Below are 20,218 nucleotides of genomic sequence, written 5' to 3' on the forward strand. Positions count from 1 at the left end.
CAAAAAATAAACCGGATAGATGGAGCTTTTACACTGTTGTGCGTTTGGAAGAATAGTGTAAAACATTAGCGTATTTTCTGTATGCATTTGGATGAACAATGGTGTAAAACTATACCCATGTATCGATGACAAATAAGATTGCAGACACTATAGTAACTAAGAGATGAAGCAACAATAATTAATTATATATTTATGTCTGTTGTTGTTTTGCTATAGCTTCCTCCCTTACTTTCTGTGATAAATTCGTCACAGACCGTGTGGTTGGTTGTGTCGGAGTGTTAGTATATAAACACGTCTATAGGTCTAACCCAGTTTGTCAAACTCAATCAACCCACAAAGCTTGTATCCTCCACACAACCCTCTTGTAACAATGCTGGCTTTAGCTGTAATCTATGTGTCTTCCACTGAACGTCTTCGGTAGTAGAAGATTATTCTTCCACTGTAACAAGCATGTGTTATCAAACCCAACCTCATGTAGGTGACCCAAGCACGTGCTATCAAACGTCTTAGTTTGGCTTTAGTTGTAGGTGACCCAAGCACGTGTTATCAAACCCAAGCTCCAGGATTGTAAAGCCAAACTACGAAGAAGATATTCCTCCTTCAAAAATTGCTTGCATTCCTCTGAGCGTCTTTGACAAGGTCACCTACAACACCCACATAGCTGTAACCTATGTGTACCGACCACCAACCCCTCCAAATGCAACCATAGAGCAAGGCCTCGACAAGGCCCTAGCAGAGTATAGAGAGTGGGCTAGCAGATTAGGAGCAAATGACAAGGATGGCCCTCTCATTCTGCTCAACAACCATGGCATCAATTTTATGGAAGCTTCGCTCGACTACACGCTCGACCAGACCATGCCCTTCAAGTCATCACCAGCTTTGCTGAGCCTCCACCCCAATCTCAAGGAGACAGAAGCCTTGCTGCAGGTTCAACTCACAAGGTTCACTTATGGGTTGTTGGTGGTAGGGTTTACAGCCCATCACCTGGTTGTCGACGGCCAATCCACCAGTAAGCTAGGGCATCAAGATGAACCCTTGTCCCCTGCACAATCACACCATGTTTGCTCCTCGGGACCCTCCTCTGATGGAGTTCAAACACAGAGGTGTGGAGTACATGAGCAGAAATTTCTCCTAGCCCAACCAGCATAATGAGTGAGAGGGGCTTGCGAAGTGCTTGACAGTGAGAGAGAGACGATCAGAGGAGACGAAGACGAAGAGCCATTGGCTTGATAACCAAAGTAAAACAAAAACGGAAATCACTTTTACACTGGTTTTCGGTGTATTTTTACACCCCATCGAAACAGCCGCAAAATTGGACTAGAATGTAAAAAGACACCGAATCGGATTTTACACCCCATCCAAACGCAGCCTAAGGAAAATTTTCACTTTAGTACCTTGAACTTTGGGTTGTTACTTTAGTACCTAAATTTTCAAAAAGTGTCAAGTTGGTCCCTACCATTAACTGACTGCCAGTTATCTATTGAAAATGTCAAAACTACCCTTTAAAAGAAGACATGGTTCATTGTCTTCTACCTTGAGACTGAACCAGTTATCTTCAAATAAAAAGAGAGAAAACCATTAAATATGATAGAGGAAAATAATAACTGAAAGCAAAAAAAGAACTAGACAATAATGTATTTCAGATCTAAAGGTAGACGACAATGGCTACATTAGTCTAGAATCTCAAACACCTAAACTGGTTTAGTCTCAAAGTAGAAGACAATGAACAATGTCTTCTTTTGAAGGGTAGTTTTGACATTTTCAACAGATAAGTTGCAAAAATTAAGGTTTCAAGAGAGTGAAAGAAAGGAGAGAAGAAAAGAAGAAGAAGAGGAAGAAGAAAGGGAAGTGTTGAATGTATGTATTATTCACTGTTCACACCTTTAAAAGTTCACTTTATAATTGAAAATTGATAATTACAATAAGGCCCCTATCCGGGTGCTCAAATACAGAGAGAGTACAAGAAAGGAAAAAATACCAAAAACACCCCTATCTAACCATTCTCAACACTCCCCCTCAAGCTAAGCATATATGTCAATCATGCTTAGCTTGGAAAGGTTATTAGCAAACTTTGAATGGTGAACACCTTTCGTGAGGCAATCAACTATTTGGTCTTCTGACCTTACAAAAGGAAGGCAAATCTCTCCGCTAACAATTCTTTCTCTAATAAAGTGTCTATCCACCTCAATATGCTTTGCATGATCGTGTTGGACAAGATTGTGATGAATATTTATGTCTGCTTGGTTATTACAATATAGTCTCATTGGAACATTTGCTTGGGTGCCCATCTCAGTTAATAAGGTCTTCAATCAGAGTAGTTTAGACACTCTATGAGCCATTGCTCTGTACTATAACTCAGCACTAGAACGAGCAACCACAGATTGTTTCTTCTCTAGGAAACTACATTGCCTCCAACTAAGGCACAATAAGAAGATGTAAATCTTCTATCATCGATGGACCTTGCCCAATCAACATTTGTATAAGCCTCAATCTTTAGATGGTCGTGGTTGAAATACAACATCCCTTTACTAGGGCATCCTTTCAGGTATGCTAAAATTATGTTAACTGCCTGCATATAAGATGTCATGGGTTCATGCATATATTGGCTAACCATTCCAACCACATAGGAAATGTCAAGTCTAGTCAAACAAAGATACAAAAGGCGTCCCACCAATCTCGGATATAACCCCTGTTTGGAAGAACTTATCTTTCAGTAGAGTTCAACTAGTGATTGGTATCAATTGGAGTTTCTATAAGCTTACACCCTAATTTCCCAACCTCATGAAGCAAATCAAGTACATATTTCCTTTGTGATAGAAAAATCCTCTTCTTCGATCTTGCAACTTCAATGCCAAGAAAGTATCAGAGATCACTAAGGTCCTTAATATCAAATTCAGAAGCAGGGAATGACTTTAACTGAAAGATACCAACGATATCATCACCTATCACAACAATGTCATCAACATATACTATCAACATTGTTACTCTACCATCAACTCTTCTAATAAATAAGGTGGTCACTAGACATTGAGAAAACCAATCTTTAAGATGACATTCTTGAACCTGTCAAACCATACTCTTGGAGACTGTTTTAGCCCATACAAAGACTTCTCCAAGCGACACACTTTTCCATCACTATTAGGGAAACTTACCCAGGTGGTAAATCCATATACACTTCCTCTTGTAAGTCCCCATTAAGGAAGGCATTCTTTACATTCATTTGATATAAATGCCACAAGTAATGGGCGGCAAGAGACATGAGCACATGAATAGAGTTCATTTTAGTAACTAGAGCAAAGGTTTCCAGATAATCAATGCCATATGTCTGAGTGTATCTTTTGGCTACAATAAGAATCTTATCTTTAGGGTAAGGAACAACCTCCAAAGTCTAGTTCTTTATTAGGGCCTCCATTTCTTGGTTCATAGCTTCTTTCCAATTGGGGCACTGCATTGCCTCTGTAACACTACAAGGGATGGAAACAGAAGAAATAGCAAAAAAATAGGCACAATAGGAAGGGGAGAGAGCATCATAAGACACATAGTTCATGATAGGATACTTGCTACATGTTCTCTTCCCTTTTCGAATGGCAATAGGAAGATCAAGGTCAGAATCAATAGTAGGATTGTTAGGAGGCTCAATATTACCTAAGTCTAGGGAATTAGATTGTGATGGGCTTTCTGCTTCAGGAGCCACCCTCTTATTGTGCCTGATGAAAAACTACTTCTAGGACCGAGTTCGATACACAAGAGGAGGAGGAGAAGGAATAGAGGTAGAAAGAGAGGGAGGAATAGAGGTAGGAACAGGAAGGCAGAAGGGAGTCTGATCTTCACTTGCATTCTCCCCCTGAAGAGAATGATGAGATGACTGGAAAAAGGAAGAGGATTCCAAAAAGGTAACATCCTTAGAGACATATATCTTTCTAGAGAGCATTGAAGCATCTATAGCCTTTCTGGACTGGAGAGTAACCAAGGAATACACACTTAACGGATTTAGGATCAAACTTGCGCTAGGAAAGACTCATATCATGAACAAAACAAATACAACCAAAGACCTTAAGGGGTAGATTAAAAGGAGGTTCATTAGGGAATAGTAGTTGATGAGGAGAATGAAGGTTAAGGACCCTTGATGACAGTCTATTAATGAGGTACACAACTATCTCAATAGCATCACCCCAAACTCAAGTTGAAACATGAGTTTGGAACAACGAGCCTCGAGCAACTTCAACCACATGCCTGCAATTTCAATCGAGTTGGAATATGGATTTAGCCATCTACGATTTGCAGTTTTGGAAACTACATACTACGATCTAATTTTTGTTTTGCAGGGTAGCAGTCCAACGAACAACCCTTCTACTGATTATTCATTATCTTGTATTAGTTATTTAATTTCAGATCATCATTCTTGAATTGAATCTTGAATTAAAAATCAAACCCTAGACCCATTCGAACTAGATTGGACCAAATTGGTTGGATTGAATCTATGGTTCGATGAGGGCTGTTCATAGCCCTAAAATTTCATATATTGGTCAAGGAATTGATGATTAATTGCAAGATGCAATTCATCCCACATCTGTGAAACCCAGTTCTAATCTGTTAAAATTGCTTTAAACCAATTTCAGCATAAAAGCTATATGGGCCAAACTGCTCTTTGCACTTTAGCCCATATACCTAGATAATATTAATTAGTAATATTACAAAAATTTATGGCTTTAATTATCGGTTTTATAGTTATTAATTGATTGGATCAATTATGGATTTCATGTATGTGATGTATGGATGTGTTATGTGCAGCGTTCATGGGCCATTTGTACTTGGTCCTTGCTGATTTGATAGTGGCTCTTGCACACATCATGGCTGAATGCACATCATTACCATGGTGTCCTTAAGATCATTGGATGATCTCCCTTTGTGGTGGGCCCCACACCAGTTTCCTCCCCAAGAGGAACCGTGCGGAATCCTAGCCGTTTAGGGCCCATCTAATTCCGACTTTATGAAAACTAGTGGGCGCCACTTTGGTTTGACCAAAATTAAACTAGGGCTTAATCTTTCATTCCTTCCACTGAAATATGAGTGCATGTGATAGGGAAATTCATGTGATGAACTCTCTAAAGGCCTTCAATCATTAACATGAAGATGGGTTCTTCATTAATGAGGAAATGCACCATAAAATTGGGCTATCATATCCTAAAATGGAAGACTCTCTCACAGTACCTTAGCGTTCATGAATATGATGGATGAGCATTCACTGGACATAAAGGTTTAACCTAAAATGGCAATAAACCTTGTCTGATAGAGGCCAAAGGGAAAGCTCATAAGATGAGTGGATATGATCTTTCATACAAGGTGATGGGGTTATGCAGCTGAAACAGTTGGCTCCATGCACCCTATGTGATTTCTCACATTTGTAGAGACAAAATTTGTGGTCCCCGTCACTGAGATAGGAGGGAAATATTAAAAATGAATAAATGGAAATAGAACATAGATTAAAAGTCATATCTATGTAGATAACATGAATCAAATAAGGTTGGAGATTAATATTTGCTTTGCCCTTTATCTGAAATGGCAAACGGTCAATTCACTAAACTGTTGGACGACAACAAGTTTAAAGGCCCAAATTACGCTGACTGGTATCATAACCTTATGCTGGTCCTAACGTCCAAAAAATTGGACAAGGTAGCTAAGAACCTTGCTCCGGAACGTCCGGGTGATAGGGCTTCTAAGGCCCGCAGGAGGGATTATCAAGATTGGGAGGAGACAAATTCTCTTGCTTGGTGCTATATCATTGCCTTCTTAGATAATCAGAAACAATGGCAATTCAATCAGATCGAATTGTCCAAGGATATCTTGGATAGTCTAAGTACAATGTATGAGGAGTAGAATCGTTCTACTCGTCAGAAGGTCCTGAAATAGTTCATCACCGCACAAATGTCCAAGAACCAGTTAGTTCATGACCATTGTCTTAAGATGATGAGATACATCAATTAACTGGAGGCTTTTGGATATGAGTTAGATCATGTCACCATGGTTGATGTCATCCTGAACTCTTTGCTTCCTTCCTCTAATCAGTTCATCATGAACTATAACATGAACAAGCTAAATGTTAGTATCCAGGAACTCAACAATATGTTGTAGAGGGCCGAGGAACTGATAAAGAAGGATGAGGCCATTTCCATGCTTGTTGAGGGTGGAAAATCGGGCAAGAAGAAGAGGAAGGTGAAGAAGAAGCCACAGAAGAAAATTAGCAAGCCCAAAAGGCAGAGGAAGGACAAAGCATCAAATGCTTGTCAATTCTGCAAGCAGGCGGGCCACTAGAAGAGGAACTGTCCTCAGTTCCTGAAGACCAAGAAACAAGGTAATTTTAAACCCTTTGTCATAGAAACCAATATGTTGGTAACTTCTACTTCCTGGTGTATTGACTCCAGGGCTTCTACTCATGCATGTAATACATTGCAGGGGTTCAGGACAAGTAGAAAACTGAGTGACAGAGAGATGATTCTTTACTTGGGGACTTCTGCAAATGTTGCAGCTACAGCCATAGGGACTGCAGAATTGTATTTCAGAGAATGATCAATTACATTAAAAGATTGTCTTTATGTACCCAATTTGAGAAGAAATTTGATTTCTATTTCAAAACTGTGTGCGGATGGATATTTTATTCTCTTTAGTAACTGAAACTACGTTGGATGATATCACCAAGAAAAGAACCCGTGATACAGTTAATCCCATGTGCCTGTGGCATTACCAACTTGGCCACATTAACATAGATCATATCACAAGATAGGTAAAGGATGGTCCTTTGGATTTTCTAACTATAGAAGATCTTTCAACATGTGAACCTTGCATTTAGGGTAAGATGAAGAAACGACCATTTAACAGTAAGCCTGAAAGATCAACAGGCACACTTGGCCTGATACATACTTATGTATGTGGTCCCATGAATGTTAAGACACGTAACCAACACGTTTATTTCATAACCTTTACCGATGATTACTCACGGTATGGTTATGTGTACCTAATAAGGCATAAGTCTGAGTCTTTTGAAAAGTTCAAAGAATTCAGACAAGAAGTTGAGAAACTGATAGGGAGAAAAATTAAGACCCTTCGATCAGATCGAGGTGGCGAGTATCTCTTTGACTAATTCGATGACTATTTAAAGGCCAATGGGATAGAATCACAACTAGCTTCTCCTGCTACACCACAGCTAAACGGTGTGTTAGAGAGGAGGAACCAGACTTTATTGGATATGGTCCGATCACTTCTCGTACATTCAGAGCTACCCACATCCTTTCGGGGTTACACATTATAGATTGCGATATATGTGCTGAATCGGGTTTCAACCAAATCCGTTCCGAAGACTCCCTATGAGCTTAGGACCGGTAAGAAACCAAGTGTAAGAAACTTGAAGATTTAGGGTTTTCCGGCACATGTTAAAAGAACAAGTACTGAAAAATTGGAATCCAATACTAGTCGTTGTCTTTTTGTAGGTTACCCAAAAGGCTCTGTAGGGTATTTATTCTATGACCTAGGAGAACAGAAGGTGTGCTATAGTCGAAATGCCCATTTCTTGAAAGATGATTACAACCTGAACAATCATCGTCAAGAAGTTATTCTTGATGAGGAGAGCTCAGGGGTAGTGAGCGATGTCCCACAAGCTCTAGTTAATAACCAACCTAGGAGATCTACCCGGGATTCAAGGCCTCCAGTTCGTTATGGCTATGACCAAGAAAGTTACTTGGTGGAAGCCACGACTAGTGAGGAGGACCCCGTGACTTATACAAAATCTATGTTGGACATAGATTCCTTGAAGTGGGTAGATGCCATGAGAGTAGAGATTGACTCAATGGAGACCAATGGAGTCTGGACTCTGGTAGATCCGCCCCTTGGAGTAAAAGCAATTGGTTGTAAATGGATCTATAAGAGGAAGAAGGGACCCAATGGTAAGGTTGAGACCTACAAGGCTCATCTTGTGGCGAAAGGGTACACTCAGAAAGAAGGAATTGATTATGAGGAAACATTTTCGCCCATGGCCATGCTTAAATCCATTAGGATCCTGCTAGTTGTAACAGCATACCATGACTATGAGATTTAGCAAATGGATGTCAAAACCGCATTCCAGAATGGAAATCTTATCGAAGATATATATCTATATGCAGCAACCGCAAGGTTTCATAGCTGCAGGTCAGGAACACCTGGTATGTAAAATCAATCGATCATATATGGACTTAAGCAAGCTTCTAGGAGTTGGAACATCCAGTTTGATTCTACCGTCAAACAATTTGACTTTGAGCAAAATCTAGATGAACCCTGTGTCTATAGAAAAACCAATGGTGATAAGGTTACGTTCTTAGTTTTGTATGTAGATGACATTCTACCCATTGGGAATGATGTAGGAATGTTAATTATGGTGAAAGTGTGGCTTTCACAACAATTCTCAATGAAAGATCTTGGAGAAGCCTCTTACATTTTGGGTCTTTGAATCTATAGAGATAGATCAAAGAGGACAATATGATTATCCCAGTCTGCCTACATTGACAAAATAGTCAAGAGGTACAACATGGAGAACTTTGAGAAAGGAAATGTTCATTTCAGACATGGAGTCACTCTCTCCAGGGGTATGTCTCCCAAGACTCCCGAAGAGATTGAGGGCATGAAAGAGGTTCCCTATGCCTCAGCCATAGGGAGCATTATGTATGCCATGCTGTGCACTCATCCTGACATTTCTCAGGTAGTGAGTGTGGTAAGCATATACCAATCTAACCCAGGGCAGGAGCATTGGACTGTGGTGAAAAACATACTAAAATACGTTCGAAGGACAAAAGAGTTTTGTCTAGTATTCAATGGTAGTTCACTACAGACCAAGGGGTATACTGATGCCGATTTTCAGTTAGATCTAAATGATAGAAAGTCTACATCCTATTATATCTTCACGATAGGATCGTGTATTGTTTGCTGGAAAAGTAGCAAACAGGGGTCCACAGCGGATTCCACAACCGAAGCCGAATACATTGCCGCAAGTGAAGCTGCGAAAGAAGTCGTATCGATGAAGAAGTTCATTCAGGAATTAGGAGTAGTTCCATCCAACACATCACCCATTCCATTGTTGTGTGACAACACTGGAGCCATTGCTCAGGCTAAGGAGCCACGAGCCCACTTGAAGTCGAAGCACATCGAGAGGAAGTACCATGTACTGCGGGAGATAGTTGGAAGAGGGGGCGTCCTGATTCAAAAGGTAGCATCAACGGAAAATGTAACAAACCCATTGACTAAGCCACTGACACAAAGTATTTGAGAAACACGTGGAAAGCATGGGACTCCGGCTTATACCCGATCGGACCTAAGTGCAAGTGGGAGCTGTTAGACAGTGTATGCCCTTAGCTCCAATCAGAATGATGTACATTATGATATTTAGTGTAAATGAATAAATTACATATTTGATTCATGTTATCATGGTGTGTTTCTGTGTAATACCCTTAAGCTTGACACATATAAGACTCGTGTTAGTTTATAATCTTCACAACCGTTGGATAGATCTAGGGTGATTTATCTTGCCAAGGCTGACACTGATGTGCCGCCAAGTTGGTTGGGGTGGCCTGTCTCAGCTGCCAGGGTGAGACTTGAGGTATATGCAGTGTGGGTTTTCTTGAAACCCTGAACCGGACAAAAATTCCAGTATTGCCTTGGACCTTGGAGATAGATGGGCAAAACTAGAATGTTATAGTTGACCCCTAGACTCGATTATGATACTACACTACGTGTCAGATTGGGCTGTCTCTGATATGCCAATCAGTGAGATCCTTAGAGGGGGTCAAAACTTGGGTATGTTGGGACAGTTCGAAAATTCATCTGAGTGGGTGATCATAGTGATAGAATCAGCCCCTTTTTCGGACAAAGTGAATGATCGGGGATGCACTCTCTCTGATGGAAACCAAAACTACTGGCAATTGATTTTAACCGATGAAATTTGTTTTGCAAAATATATTTATATAGAGATATACATTTATATATTATGGTTTCAAAATGTTTGCAAAAGGTTTTAATTCCCGGGATCCATGTGAGTAGAGAGTGCAACACTGTACCTTGCAGCCGAGGGAGAGATTCTCTCTTGTCAGGCGGTGTTTGATCATTATGGACAAAGATGTTAAGTATAAAACCATTGAGGGTAATACCTAATGGGCTAATCTTGCATCTGCCCACAATCATAGGGTTTTTATAAGGTGACTTGACCCAAGGACCATTTAGTGTAAATATTGGGCCCATTAAGAACCCATGGTGATGGACTCAGGGGTTCACTGTCTCTTACAGTGAATTCGGCCAGGCCTTGTAACAGAGGCTGGGCTGAACCCGTGTTGTTGATGTATAGATCAATGTTTGGGTCCCACACCGTACAAGGATAACCAACTAGGCAGCAGATTAAGAGGGCTAGTTAGCACATAGACTTAATGGGCCTAAAGCCCAATTCGAACTGGCTTAATGAGATTACTTAAATGAGGACGGTTCTGGGGTTTGGATTAGCGGATAGGATAAGGAATTATCCCTATCCACTCAAAGAGTTCAGATCCAAATAAAGATTTGGATTAGAAAACTCATAATTTGATTAGGAATGATGATCTTTATCTACATATAAGATAAGGGATTATCCTTATCTTTTAAAGAGAGTCTAGATCCAAATAAAAGATTTGGGTTAGGAAACTCCTAATGGGATTAGGAGATCCTCTCTTTAAGGCTATAAATAGAAGAGCAGGGCGAACCTCCAGATCATCTAACAGTCTGTTGATTTAAGAGAGAAGACAATATACAGTTCGACTACTTCTGTCTTTTGCTCTTGTTCCTGCTCTTGCCACAGTTCAATTTCCACCAGTGGGAGTGATTAAGAACGGCTCTTGATATTGCCTTTTGCTGGAAAAGGCAATTTGAAGTTGTGCTCATCAGCCCTCCATCATATTCTTGTTGAAGAATTCGGTTCTTGCTGAAGAACCATCATGCTGATTCTGCTTCACCCCGCACTGTGTCATCTTCGTTGGAGGCAGTCTTTGGTCTTCTCCTTGGGTGTGAATAACTTCATTGGGGGTTACTATTACTCCATATCAGGTATATCCCTATACTCCCTTTTGGTTTCAGATCTGGTTCGGTTTGGTTTCAAGATTGATCATTGAAAATGCAGTTTTCTAAAATAGGGAATGTGATTCCCACATGGGAGAGAGAGAAATTTTTGAAAATTTGCCCAACCTTCCTGCAAGGTTCGGCCATCCATATGATGGATCTCTCATCCCTTACAAAATGATCACTCGTAGAGGATTGCATCATGGCGGTTCTTCGGCTTTCTTCCCCTTATACAAGAGAGTAAGCAGTAGCAAGAGAAACAACGCCTTTACTAAGAATTTGTTGTCTGGTGAAATCAAACTCTGGGTTCAAGTCGGCCAAAAAATCAAAGACTCTAGTCTCCTCTATATACTTCCTAGACAGCTCACCATCTTTAGGGTCCTTCCAAACTAGAGCTTTCCAGATCCATTTCTTCCTAGATAGACTGTAGAGAAGAGAAATACATAGCAACAAATTCTCCCCCTGACGCATATTGCAAGCTTCCCTCTGAAGCTGATACACTCTAGCAGTATTGTTAACTTGGGAAAAAGTAGCAACTACCCTATCCTACATATCCTTGTCAGATGGAAGAAACATGTAATTTTGGGCAATATGATGTTGCATTGAGCAAATCAACCATGGCATAACAAGGGAGTTGTCTTGTTCCCACCTTGCAAATTTCAAGTCTTCAAGATCCGGCTTTACTTCCCTTCTTATGATGAATCCCAGTTTACCCCTCCTAGTAATAGTAAGTTTAGCAGATTGAGACCACTCTTAGAAATTAGTTACATCCAGCATAACAGTGGTTATCATACCACTGAAAATATTTGTAGTTCTTGGGAGCACACCGGAAACCATTTGAAAATCCTTAGATGATTCTATATTCTATCAAGACACCTTTTCACCAACCAAAAAGGACCCCCAATACTTTAACCACGGTTCTAGACCCAAAAACACATTATCCCACGGTTAAGAACCAAAGGGAAACCCAAAAAACTAGGTTGGCGGAAAAATATAGGGATAAAAAAATCTCCAAAAAATCACATAGTGCTCAGAAAATTATGGGACCACTTCCTGTCAATCCCAAATTGAAAAACGACCTGAATGGTCTAGGTTTTACAGTAGAAAAAAATCATTAAACCTGTTGTACATGGCTCAACATCAGATATGGAATTTCTGCAATTTTTTCCTTGAAAAATCTACAAAAAATCATAGAAAATTCGTATAATGACAAGAGTCATACTAAATTTTTTCTAAAATTAGGGCAAATCAAACTATGTTGGTTTCATAGACTACCACTGACACCTGTGTGGATTGCTGACATCATTCGACGGTGGTCTGACGTTAGCAATTCGCCTCTTGGTAGGAGATCAGCAAAAACTAACTCCCAGATGCTTCTACCCGCTTTGATACCAAGTTGCAGAAATTAGGGTTTTAAGAGAGTGAAAGAAAGGAGAGGAGAAAAGAAGAAGAAGAGGAAGAAGAAAGGGAAGTGTTGAGAGGTGTGTTATGTTCACTGTTCACACCCTCAAAATTTCACTTTATAATTGAAAATTAATAATTATAAGAAGGCCCCTATTTGAGTGCCCAAATACAGAGATAGTACAAGAAAGGAGAAAATAACCAAAAACACCCCTATCTAACCATTCTCAACAAACTGATGTTAATTAACATTACAGCAGGGATCAACTTGACACTTTTGAAAGTTTAGGTACTATAGTGACATGTTTGAACATTTGGGTATTAACTTGACACTACCCCCAAAGTTCAAGGTACCAAAGTAGAACCTCTCCAAAAAAGTAATTACACATTAAATTTGTAAACTTAAGCTTTAGTATTTGCGGTTTAGGCTAAGTTTGGAAGGAGTACAAATACAAATATTTAGAGTGCAAATTATGTATTTTATATTATTGTGTATGTATTTGCAATGTATATATTTATATTTGTACTCTTTTCAAATTGAGCCTAAGGGAAATTGTCTAAAACTCATCACGACTTTTAACCATTTCTCTTAAACTCACTATAACTTTTCAAAACATTAATGGAACCCAATGTAAGTAAGTTGACGTTAAATAGACTAATGGATATTAGTAGATTACTAATTCACCCTTTAGTTTGCTGTAAATGAAAAATAAAGCAAAACTTTGATAAAAAAACAACAAAAATACATCTCATATACTTTAGTATAAAACTTTTTTTTGCCCATTTTACATATTTAAGTAAAAAGGGAGATTCAAATAAAAAAAGAACTCTTTTAATTCAAATCAAACTCATCTAATGTTCCATACCTACTTGCACATTACAACTGTCACTTTATCCCTTCAAATTTCAAATGCAACAAGAAATGGGATCAATAAAAGATTTATGGTCAAGAAGATGACACGTGGCTCTGTAGGACCTAATACCCACTTCTATGAGATGTCAGGTAGAATAAAGGTGTATTGAATAAAAATTAGGATGACATAAAAATATATTTAATAAAATTGACATCCCTTCAAGGGCAGTTTGATCGTAAAAATTGCATTTATGGTGATGTGGACAATTTCTCTCAATAAACACTATTAGTGTTCTATGGGATGGTGAGTATTGGAAAATAAATAGTCAATGACATGGGGTTCCCAAAAGGTTTTGAAAAGTTATGGTAAGTTTAAGAGAAATGTTGAAAAGTCATGGTGAATTTTAGACAATTTCCCTTACACTAATTTAAATTTAAATTTTGTTAAAGTAATAATTATAGTTATTATAAATTAAATTATATAATTATTATGCATATAAATAATAAATTTACTCATATGATTTATCATATGTAACATTTTTATGTAATTAAAAGTTTATCCAAAAAACCATAAATAACGAAGGCTCTTCTTATTAATATTTTCCTGAATATTAAAAGCTAAGGCTACTTAAGAAAACCTCCTAATCGTATTATTTTTTCTTTCCTTTCTGAAAAAAGAAAAAGAGTTGTGTTTTTTTTGATAAGTATAATTATGGATTGAATGAATGGCTCATAGCTGGTTTAGACTTCTGTATTTCCTCTCTACCAAAAAGAAAAAAATGCGCTCCCACTGAAGTCCTTATATCCACGTCATCAACAATAAACAGACTGGCGCAAAAAGCGCCAATAGTCCCGCCATGATTAAGCTCCTTAAAACCCGAACCCCAATAGTCAGGTCGCCGGAAAAATCGTCTTCTCCGGCGCCGATCACAACAGCACCAATTTCTTCCACCGCTAGAGCATCGACAAAAATTTATCCCATCAAAATAGACCTCCCCGATACCATGCAACGTATCTAACATCAGGCCCAGAGGGAAAAACACCCTTGGTTTAAAGTAATTGTCCGAGGCACGACCAGTGAAGTTTGAAATTCGGATTGATTGTTGGTCGGTCAAAACAGTGGTTCCATGGGCTCCCGGCAAAGCAGCGCCTAGGAGAGCTTCGCCGTCAACAGCAGCATCTCCGGCAACGTATGCCACGACGAGCCAACAATGAGACGACGTCGATTGCGTTTTAGGAAGACCTTTCCGGTCCAACGAACCAACTAAAAGAACTAACAGAGAGTCACTTCTAGTGCATGAAATTGTCCAGAAACCGGCCTTCAATCTTCATGGCTTCATAATTGTCCTTGAAGAAACCTGACATCGAAATGCCAAAAGTTGATGGGTGTTAATTGCTAAATGACATGATCTTTGTATCTTATACCAGGCATACAATACAGAATATATGGAGTTAATTACTTGCTCATTGGTGGCGCATTTCTATTTCCAGGAATGCTGCATTTGTGCTTAAATATATGCACAGAGTAGGTTATTGGTTCATTGGAGATAAATTGTCTCCTTAGATTTACGAAAGGACAGGATTATCTGCTTTTGGCATGGCATTCAAGAATTGATCTCTGAAGCTAAATGCCCCTTCTCTGACAATCTCATCATGAATTCTCAACCCGAAGGTCGAATTAGAGAAAATGGGGATTTTAATAGCTCAAATTCTTCTCTATATGGGGATGTTGTTGATACGACACTAAATATCAATATTGAAGCTGAGGGTATGGAAAGTCACTCTATCATCTTCCGTCTTCTGCTCTTTTTTATGGCACTGACTTGTAGTTTGTTTTACAGATAAGAAACGAGCAGATTTGGTGGAGTGGTTAAATGGTATTCTTCCTGATTTAAGGTTGCCGTTGGAATCTTCTGAAGAGGACATAAGAGCATGTTTGATTGATGGGGCTGTTCTATGTTGTATTACAAACAGGCTCAGTCCTAGGCCTGTAAATGAGGTTGGGTTGGATTCTTTTATCCATATCTGAATGTTCAAATAAAACATTAATGCTGTTAATTGTTAGCTTTAGAAGTTGGGTTTTTCATTTAGTTTTATTTTTCCTGTAGGGGAGTAGTTATGGTCTTTCTTCTGAGGTGTATATGGATAATGTTAAAAGGTTTCTGGCTGCCATGGATGAATTGGGGCTGCCCAAGTTCGAACTATCAGATCTAGAGCAGGTATATTTTTGTTTGATGGACTTGTACTTGTTTTCTTTTATGTTTTGAATGCAAGGACTGCAAAGCTGAGCCATGGATATCTCATGTATGCTTCCACAATGTGCAATTGTGCATGGTGTGTCGAGCAGTTCGAATAGAAGGAAAATAGATCTGCACAGGTGTGTCTGACTGATGACGTTACTCAGAATCCAGGCTTATTAAAGTCAAAATAGAATGAAAAAGGACCATCCTGTCCTTGCATGAGAATTACACGAGAATACAAAAGAATGATCTAGTATGTAATCTCATTTTACAATAGAACACCCAGTCTACAAAAGGTCAAGAAAGCCCATGAATTGATGATCTAGTATGTAATCTCACGATACAATAAAACTCGCCCTGAAATTGATTCCTTGATAAAAGCTTCAGTTTGCCAATGAAAAAAAAAATATGCCTGGCATGTGTCCTTGCTTTAGTAACAACAACAAGCTAGAACAAGTTCTCTCACCCCAAAGCAAATTGAGAGAGCTGTTACCATCTTCTAATATCTTGCCCTTTTGTTGTGAATCTTTGGGAAAAAATTTTTGGTCTTTTTGGGTGTAAGTGGATGATGCCTCTACAAATCAGGGGGATTTTCGACCCTACAATTTTCAGGTGGTCTAAGATAAGAGGTAGAGCATTATGGAGATGAGCTAGGGCTGCTTTAGTTTGGACAGTTTGGGAGGAAAGAAATTACAGGACTTTTAATGGTAAAGAAAGGGATATAGCTATTGTTTAGGAACGTCTCCTAACAAGGGCCATTAACTGGGCCAAATCTATGGACTTATTCTCAACTTTCTCCTTTGATGATATGTGGAGAAACTGGGAATCTGTTGCAAACTCTTCTTCAGTTAAGGACAAACCTGTAGTAGACTGGAAGCCTCAAGAAGAAGGCTTTATAAAGCTCAACTTTATAAAGAGTTGAACTTTAGGAGGTTGATCATTGAAAGTGACTCTAAAGTGTAACTGGGTGGCTGAAAGAACTGGAGACGGTAGCTTGGTCTTTTAGGGGGAAGTTGAGAAGATTCAGGTGGCTTACCTCTAATCTCACTGTGAGAGTTCAGTGGGAGAGTATGTCGGCATTTGGGCTGGCTGACCTACTAGCTAAGCAAGGGATGAACAAGGATCACTTATTCTGGGTTCAGTTTTAATTTTACTTTGTATGTAAGGCAGCAACTCGCGCCTTTTGGGAGAACTCTGTTTTTGTAACCACTTGTCAGTGTACTTTATAGATTAAACTTTATCCTAATAAAATTCTTCATTATTCATAAAAAAGAGTATACTTTATTAAGAGAGCATGATTATATACATTCACAATAATGCCCATGAGGTACTGTACATCTATAAAACAGAGAAGAAACAAAGAATATGATACATCCCATCCCACAATATTACAAAAGGACACATGATTAAACTAGATTATGTACACATTTGTCTGGACTCCTCCAATTGAGGTGGTGACACCATTAGTTTATTCACAAGAAAGTTGTGCAGTGAGCATGTTGTAGCCTTAGTGAAGATGTCAGCAATGTGCTGGGATTATGTAGTAGCCCCAGTGAAGATGTCAAAAAGCTGAAGATCTGAGGAGACATGAGGGAGAGAGACAATGCTAGCAAAGAGATGATTTCGGATAAAATTGCAATCCACTTCGATGTTTGGTGAGCTCATGAAACACTGGGTTGGAGGAAAACTGAAAAGCATTCAAGTTATCTACATAAAGAGGTGTGGGGCGGAGAGAGGAAAGTGAAACTCTTGAAGTAAGCCTTGTAACCATATAATTTCACTGCAGGCAGCAGACAAAGCACGATACTCAGCCTTTGCATAAGATTTAGGAACTGTTGGTTGCTTTTTAGCATGATACTCAGATATAGCATGATACTTACAAGATTTAGGAACTGTTGGTCACATAAGAATTAGCATGATACTCAGACATAGCTTGTTGCTTCTACATGGTGTATACCTGATCCTACACATATAGTGTTCATCTTATCACACACTAAAACATATATATGTATATACTTATGCATATTAGTATATGCATGTATGTGTTGCACTCACAATAATACAACTTTGCATCTGCTAGAAACAACACATGGAAAGCAGGCTGGGAACATCAGTCAGAAGTAAATACGTCAATGTTCTGTACTGTTATCAGAAATACCATCAACTGGAATGTTTACTTCTGATTTGGTGTTTCTAGTCTGGCTTCCATGCCTTGTTTCTGGCAGATCCTGACTCCAATCATATATCAAAAGAGTTGTTCTTCGAAGAATATTGGCCCTTTTTTGTTTTAGTTCTCTACAACATATCCATCCACTTCTACTCAGTCTTTCATAGTTTATTTGTGTATCATGCAGGGATCTATGACTACAGTTTTGGAGTGCCTTTGGACACTTAAGCAACAATTTGGTTCCAGTCTTGGGGGAGATAATAATTTGGTTTCAATTTCTAAGCCTGGAAGCCAGCAGAGGAAGAAATGGAGAGTTTCAGAAAATGAACATTTGGAGGGAAATACTGGCAGCCAAGGGGATGCTACTTCATCTGGACAGCATACAACATTATCCGTAGAAGAGAGACAGAAGAATCTTTCAGACTATCAATCAAAAAATTATAGTTCAGACTCAAAATTTCAGCATGTTCTGCATAGTCCTGTCATGTCAGGTATGGTTATAATTGTTGTTATGGCGGGGAGAGGAATGTATCTTACCAGAGTTTCATGGGAGCTGTTGTAGTTAGATGTTTACTGCCATATGTCTTGCAAATGACCATTATTTGCTAGAATTATGTATTTTTTTTGAAGGATAAAGAGAAAATTCATTAAAAAAAGTACAGCAGAAGGTCATAAGACATCACCAAAAGCATGAGAGCCAAACCCAAAAGGCTCAATGCAACCACAGCTTACAACCATGACCATTATTGCCAAATCACCCAAAAGAAAACCAAAAGCATAGACCCAACACGCCCCCCCTCCCCCCCACAAAAAAAGGGCCACTAGCCCGACCCTAACCAAAAACAAAGGTCCCTATCCTAAAGCCCCCATCAGTCTTCATCTGTGAATTCATCTTCTTAGGTTGAGAATTCCTCGTTCCATTCCCCTCTCCATTGTGGATGAGCTTTCTTTTTCTCTTTGTCTTCCTTTTTTCTTCTTTCCAATTCCTCAAATGCTTTCCTAGAAAATCCCTCACCACCCAAGAAAAACAGTCCCAGGCTTTTCCTAATCGTAACTTCTCTGTTGACTAGATTCTGTAAAGTCACTCCTTTTAATTCTTCTTCAACTGCATCAGAGTTCTGCAGTGGGCTGGTCACAGTAGGGTCAGAAACATCACCAGTCCTCTTGTCTTCCTGACGTTTCTTCAACATAAGGGTAGCCAGTGACTGAATTGGCAGTCACCCCTCTATGATCAGCGTCAGTAGTTCCATTGGCTCTCCATCTTTTTCTTCTATATACCCATTTAAATTTTTTTTGTAGGTCCTGCCACTGTCAGACCAAGTTTGAGCCTTGAAAATATCTTTGTCACATGAACAATGTTGTGAGATCTCGAGTTGTGCAGTTTCTTGATGATTATCCCATTATTCTGATCCTCCTCCTCCTTTTCATGATTAACCCTTTGACCCACATCTCCTTCCAACCTGAATCTCCTCATAATGCAAATCTTCGTCATCCAAACCTTCTTCAATTTTCCTTTCGGCCTGTCCTCCAGTGAGCTCATCACTGCAAGAAATTTCCTGTCCCTCAACCTCGCCCTCAATTTCCATCTCAAAACCGGTTCTAACAATTCTTTTCCGAGTCTTTTCATCCCCCCTTCCTGCCTCACTGATTCAGTTGCTAGAATTATGTATTCCTAGTTAACCAAGCAAAGTTACCTAGTATTCATTATGCATTTTGTTTTTGGATTTCTCTCTCTCTCTCTCTCTCTCTCTCTCTCTCCCCACTATTAGTTGGTGATGCCTAAAAGGTAACCTAAGGAGACATTATTGTAGTAGGGGTTTCTTTTTTTTTAATAAATAACTGAAAAAGATTAATTAAGTAAAATAAGGAAGTACAAGGAGAAGGGAGAGATAAACTCTCTTAACTCTCCCTAAGCAGTACCATAAGGCTACAACATAGCCCAAAATAGTTGATTCTTTCCCTCCCTTTTATAGCCAATACATCACCAAAGCAGTTAGCATCTCTTTTCACCCAAAGCATATTCACTTCTATTCCTCGTGTCAACCACTTAAACCTTATTCTTTTATTAATGTAGTCCCACCAACCCGGCTCCTCTTCCTTATAAAGCCATTTTATAACCAGTTTTGAACCCCCTTCAATTATAAGTTTTCGAATATTCTTCCTTCAACATTTCTGAAAACTCTCCCAATTTCTGATCAAAGTTTCAGCTTAATAAAACCACTTATTGGAGGAGACCAAAGTAGTCTCATGACAGCCTTAATAGGAGCAGAATCAGCCACTTCCTTCCAACTACTCATCAAGTCAGCAGCAGAAATATCCTCAAATAATTTAAAGATTTCACCCAGTGGATCACTTTAATGGTGATGGCTTTGATTACCAGTCATATGATTAGATGCCTCAGGGTCATTGATTGAGGAGGCCTTAGGAGGGCTGGTGAAAACATGTAGTGTATCAACT

General features: G+C 39.1%; 2 protein-coding genes across 3 annotated transcripts in view; both read left to right on the plus strand.

Moving 5' to 3' along the window:
* The first annotated feature begins 370 nt into the window (after positions 1 to 370).
* Positions 371 to 1,345, plus strand: LOC148873402 (agmatine hydroxycinnamoyltransferase 1-like). Its single transcript, XM_088965787.1, is given in 3 exon segments — positions 371 to 385; positions 538 to 1,010; positions 1,012 to 1,345. Coding segments are annotated over 3 exon segments (612 nt in total). The 3' UTR covers positions 1,136 to 1,345.
* A 12,837-nt stretch (positions 1,346 to 14,182) lies between these two features.
* LOC148873403 (kinesin-like protein KIN-14C) overlaps positions 14,183 to 20,218 on the plus strand; it is a 127,422-nt gene continuing 121,386 nt past the window's right edge. For both annotated transcript variants that reach the window (XM_088975188.1, XM_088975192.1), the window contains exons 1-4: positions 14,183 to 15,122; positions 15,196 to 15,353; positions 15,463 to 15,573; positions 17,949 to 18,252. In XM_088975188.1, coding sequence (XP_088831314.1) covers positions 15,008 to 15,122; positions 15,196 to 15,353; positions 15,463 to 15,573; positions 17,949 to 18,252 — 688 coding nt within the window. In that variant the 5' untranslated portion in view covers positions 14,183 to 15,007. The remainder of the gene's footprint in view (positions 15,123 to 15,195; positions 15,354 to 15,462; positions 15,574 to 17,948; positions 18,253 to 20,218) is intronic.

This window comes from Nelumbo lutea, chromosome 1, assembly GCF_056320005.1.
Source record: "Nelumbo lutea isolate HS-2025 chromosome 1, American lotus-T2T, whole genome shotgun sequence".
In the NCBI taxonomy this organism is placed as follows: domain Eukaryota; kingdom Viridiplantae; phylum Streptophyta; class Magnoliopsida; order Proteales; family Nelumbonaceae; genus Nelumbo; species Nelumbo lutea.